General features: G+C 53.2%; 1 protein-coding gene across 1 annotated transcript; it reads left to right on the plus strand.

Annotated features, from left to right (window-relative positions):
- Nucleotides 1–2322: 2322 nt before the first annotated feature.
- Nucleotides 2323–5279, plus strand: LOC144489059 (glutamate-rich WD repeat-containing protein 1-like; the record flags this gene model as incomplete). Its single annotated transcript, XM_078207009.1, has 4 exons — nucleotides 2323–2552; nucleotides 4166–4283; nucleotides 4605–4770; nucleotides 5066–5279. Coding segments are annotated over exons 1-4 (685 nt in total), but the record flags the coding sequence as incomplete, so codon positions are not given.
- Nucleotides 5280–5589: the final 310 nt, after the last annotated feature.

Below are 5589 nucleotides of genomic sequence, written 5' to 3' on the forward strand. Positions count from 1 at the left end.
GTCTTGGTGTTGCTGAGGCCTCATCTGGAATGCTGTGTAGTTTTGGTCCCCTTACCTTAAAAAGGATGTAGTAACAAGGAGATTCACCAGGCTAATTCCCAGAGCTGGCATGAGCCGGGAATCAAACCCGGGTCCCTGGCACAGTGGTTAACACTGCTGCCTCACAGCGCCAGGGTCCCGGGTTCAATTCCTGGCTCGAGTCACTGTGTGCAGAATCTGTACATTCTTCCTTTGTCTGCGTGGGTTTCCTCCGGGTGCTCCGGTTTCCTCCCACAGTCCGAAAGACGTGCTGGTTAGGTGCATTGGCCACGCTAAATTCTCCCTCAATGTACCAGAACAGGCGCTGGATTGTGGTGACTCGGGGATTTTCACAGTAACTTCTTTGCAGTGTTAATGTAAGCCTACTTGTGACTAATAAATAAACTTTTAGGATGAGAACGTTTTCCTATCAACAGAGACGAGATAGTCTGGGTCTGTATTCTTTGGAGTTTAGCTGAGGGGTGACCTTATTCAAACATATAAGATCCCAAGGGGGCTTGACAGGGTAGATGGTGAGATGTTTTCACTAGAATCGTGGAGTCCCTACAGTGCAGAAGGAGGCCTTCCGGCCCATCGAGTCTGCACTGACTATCCGACAGAAAATCTTACACAGGCCCTATCCCATAACGCCACAAATTTACCCCACTAATCCCCTAAATGTTGGGACACTAAAGGTCAATTTAGCATGGTCAATCCACCTAACCTGCACATCTTTGGAGTGTGAGAGGAAACCGGAGCACCCGGAGGAAACCCACGCAGACACGGGGAGAATGTGCAAACTCTACACAGACAGTGACCCGAGGCTTGAATTGAATCTGTGTCCCTGGTGCTGTGAGGCAGCAATGCTAACCACTGTGCCCCTGTGCTACCCTTTACACTTTGAAAACGTGTCACCCACACTTGAAACTCTAACTCTGCTTTTTTCTCTCTCTCCCCACAGACCTGCTGAGCATTTTTTCCCCCAAGTGGTTTCTGATTTCAATTTCAGAATTGCAGCACCCAGAGTATTTTGCTTTTATTCTTCACTCCGGTAGTCTGGTCACCATCTCACCCCCTCACAGGAAGAGCCAAGAAATGCCGCTTTATCACCCTCAAGTTGCCCCAGAACCCAAATCCAAGATGGTTAACTGAGACTAAGGGCAGCACGGTGGCACAATGGTTAGCACTGCTGCCTCACAGCGCCAGGGACCCGGGTTCGATTCCCGGCTTGGGTCACTGTCTGTGTGCAATTTGCATGTTCTCCCCGTGTCTGCGTGAGTTTCCTCCGGGTGCTCCGGTTTCCTCCCACAGTCCAAAAATGTGCGGCTTAGGTTGATTGGCCATGCTAAAATTGCGCCTTAGTGTCAGGGGATCTAGCCAGGGTAAATGCATGGGCATATGGGAATAGGGCCTGGGTGGGATTGTGTTCGGTGCAGACTCAATGGGCCGAATAGCCTCCTTTTGCACTGTAGGATTCTATGATTGTTGGAGTCAGAAGGAGTGACTGGCAGAACAGGAAGGGGGAGGCAGCTGGAGATGGGATACAAATGCCCATCCTCCACAGAACAAGTGGGTGGCATGGGCGTGAAGTGGGGTAGGGGGACTGGGGAGGGAGGGGTCGGGAGCCAGGAAAGAGCACACGTTCATAAACCAATAAGACTTGGGAAATCAAGGGTTGAATCAGCAAAATGTGCCAGAGCTGAATTTGTGCAACTTAAAATGTCAACTCCAGTAGCGTTGATGCCAGTGTCAATAACTTCTACTGGGATTTGAACATATTTTTCTGCTGTTCCGCTCCCCTCCCCCTCTTCCCGAGGGCAATACGGCAACGGTGTGCATCGTAGAGCGATGTTGATTTACCAGGATTGGAGTTTTGGGGAGGGCGGAGTGGCACAAGGGAGTCATTTGCTTTTAAACGCTCAAGCCCCTCAGCAAAGCATAGAATCCCCACAGTGCAGGAGAAGGCCATTCGGCCCAAGGAATCTGCACTGACTCTCTGAATCCCCTGTGTGCTGTGAGGCAGCAGTGGTAATCACTGTGCCACCCCTAGGAATCCCATCTAACCCAGCCACGAATGCAACAACCCCGCCCCCAGCAGGTTTGCCTTTAAGATGCTGCAAAATGAGCAGGAATCAGGAGGGAACCAGACTTGATCAAAGATGGCGTCTCCCTGGTCACACGCGCAGAGGGAGGCTGGCAAACAGGCTTGATGTCCTCTCCACGTGCTCCATCAAAGATGACGGCACCCTATTTGTCACAGCCAGCTCTTTAACGTGGAAGGGTCCTTCCTCATTGCCAGTATGTGTGTAGTGTCTAGCCGAGGCGCCTGAGTGCCGGTTGGGAAAAGATGGCGGACGAGAAACCGAGCGGCAGCAGCGAGGAGGGGATGGAAGATGATGAGGCGATGGAGGAGGAAGAGTCCGATTCTGAAGGCGCGCCGCGCCGTGTCTACCTGCCCGGGCAGCCGCTGGCCGACGGCGAGGAGCTGGTGCGGGACGAGGCGGCCTACCGGCTGTACCAGCGAGCACAGAGCGGTGAGGGAGCGCTCCGCTGAACATGGCGGCATGGGGAGCGCATCGCGAAATGTGGCGACATTGCGGGAGCGCACCTACAAATCAGGGGCAGTTAAAGGGGAAATTGTGGTTGTACACCTCAAAAACGGATTTAAAGGGGCAGTTGGGGTTGGAAACCTCAAAATAGGGATTTAAAGGGGGAATTGGGGTTGTGCACCCGCAAATCAGGATTTGCACAGTGACTCAGGGACACCACAGACCAAGTTGGCTGTGAGCTAAACTTGACTTCATCCTTACCAATCTGCGGCTGCAGCTGCATCTGTCCATGACGGTAATGGTGACCACCGCACAGTCCTTGTGAAGTCCTGCCTTCACATTGAGAATAACCTCCATCGTGTTGTGTGCCACCATCACCGTATTGAATGGGACAGACTTCGAACAGATCTAGCACCACAAGACTGGGCATCCGTGAAGCACTGTGGGCCATCAGTAGAATTGTACTCAAACCACAATGTGTATCCCCAAAGCATAATACTGGGAATCTGAAATAACAACAGGAATATGTTTGTAGAATTTGTGGAGAAGGAGAAAAACACACAGCTTTGGGTCTGGTGACTTTTCATCAGTAGTTCCGGCACAAAACATAATTGGCATCCCATCCACCACATTAAGCATTCATTCACTCCTTCCATCACTGACGCATCGTGACAACCGTGTGTACCATCTCTAGGATGCACTGCAGGATCTCACCAAGGTTCCTTAAGCAGCACCTTCCCATCTAGAAGGACAAGGGCAGCAGATACCTGGGAACACCACCACCTGGATGTTCCCCTCCAAGTCACTCACCCCCCTGACTTGGAAATAGATCGGCCATTCCTCCACTGTCACTGGGTCAAAATCCTGGAACATCCTTTCCGAACAGCACTGTGGGTGTACCTACACCACATTGACTGACTGACATCCAATAACAATCCTGGAACTCCCTCCCTAACAGCTCTGTGGGTGTACCTACACCAGACAGACTGACTCATGTCCAATAACAATCCTGGAACTCCCTCCCTAACAGCTCTGTGGGTGTACCTACACCAGACAGACTGACTGATGTCCAATAACAATCCTGGAACTCCCTCCCTAACAGCTCTGTGGGTGTGCCTACACTACATGGGACTGACTGATGTCCAATAACAATCCTGGAACTCTCTCTCTAACAGCACTGTGGGTGTACCTACACCACACGGACTGACTGATGTCCAATGACAATCCTGGAACTCCCTCCCTAACAGCACTGTGGGTGTACCTACACCACACAGACTGACTGGTATTCAAGAAGGCAGCTCATCACCAACTTCTCGGGGCAATTAGGGATGGGCAATAAATGCTGGGACTGACCATCGACACCCACATCCAGTGAATGAATAAAGTAGAGATTTTTGTTGGGATGAGTGTTATGTATTTGAACGGGAATTGTAAAAGGGGGGATTTGATTTGGGAGCTCTGGGTATCCCAATCATCTCTGGGCTAAGATAGAGAATTTGATGTGGAGGTGAGTGTTAGAATTGGGGAGGGGGTTTGATAGTGTTTGGGGCAGAGTGGGCTGGTTTTCTGATCTATTCTCTCCCCACCCCTGCTGACAGGTGCCCCATGCCTGAGTTTCGACATCATCCGAGACAACCTGGGGAGCGAGCGCACGGACTACCCCCTGACCCTGTATCTGTGCGCGGGGACCCAGGCCAACACAGCACAGGAGAACAGGTCAGCACCAGAGGGCGGAGCGGTCGCTGGAGAGTGGGGGAAGTGTGCAGGAGTGGGGCTGGGTGTGGCCAGGCTTGGAGAAAGAGGGGGCAATGGGGGTCAGGGGTCAGTGAGGACCAAAGTACAGGGTCCTTCAGTGAAGACATCAAGGTCCAGCAGCTGTGGTCAATGAGGGGTGAAGAACGGGGTCAGTGAAGGGTTGTGGTTGGGGCCGGGGTCATGGTGGGGTGGGGGTCGAGACCCGGGTCAGGGCTGGGGGTCACGGTGGGGTTGAGGTCGGGGTCACGGGCTGATTCTCGGATGTCTTTGCTCTCCTGTCAGGTTGCTGGTGATGAAGATGCACAATCTCTGGGGCACCAAGGAGACTCGTTCAGACTCCGAGTCGGAGAGCAGCGAGAGTGACGAAGAGGAGGAGGAGGAGGAGCAGACCAAACCACAGCTTGAAATCGCCATGGTGCCGCACTATGGCGGAGTGAACCGTGTGCGGGTGAGAGGCAGGAACAACACACTCCACCCACTATCTCCACGTCATTCCCCTCCCTCCATCTTTACCTCTCCCCCCGTCTGCTTCCTTCCCTCTCTCCCTCCTCTCCAATGTCTCTCTTTCTACCCTACCCTCCCCTCCGTCTCTCCTCTCCCCTCCCACCCACCCCCTGCTCTGTCTCTCTCTCCCTCACGCACACTCCATCCTCCCGCCCCCATTTCTCTCTGCCTCGCACTGATCTCTGTTTTTTCTCTCTCTCTCTCCGTCTCTCACTGATCTCTGTTCTCTCTCTCTGCAGGTGAAGGATCTGGGTGGGACCCAGGTCGCTGCGGTCTGGTCTGAGAAGGCTCAGGTTGAGGTGTGGGAGCTGAGGGAGCAGCTGAAGGCCCTGTCACAGGCCGAGGCCATGTCCACTTTCCTCCGGGAGAAGCAGTCCAAGCTGCAGCCAATCTTCGCCTTCGGAGGTCACATGACAGAGGGCTTTGCTGTCGATTGGTCGCCCACAGTTGCCGGTGAGGGCAGGATGCGGTGCTTGAATGACAGCCAGTCCCTGACTATTCTTCTTGAGGGGGCATCACGTTAATATTCAGTCTAGTCTCCATTTGGTGGGAGTGGGGGTGGGAATCTCTCCTGAGTATCTACTTCCCGGAACATGGAGATACCTGAGGACACTGTCAGCCCCTCCCCGGTCCTCCTCAGACAGGCTGGAGGACTCGGGAGACGCTGAGAGGGAGGGACCTGCTCACTATCTCTGACTGGTCACCAGTGTAACATGTCTGCTTCTACATCGGGCAGGTGTAATTATACGTGACATTGCTACTC

Source organism: Mustelus asterias, unplaced genomic scaffold (assembly GCF_964213995.1).
Source record: "Mustelus asterias unplaced genomic scaffold, sMusAst1.hap1.1 HAP1_SCAFFOLD_1976, whole genome shotgun sequence".
NCBI classification, from domain to species: Eukaryota; Metazoa; Chordata; class Chondrichthyes; order Carcharhiniformes; family Triakidae; genus Mustelus; species Mustelus asterias.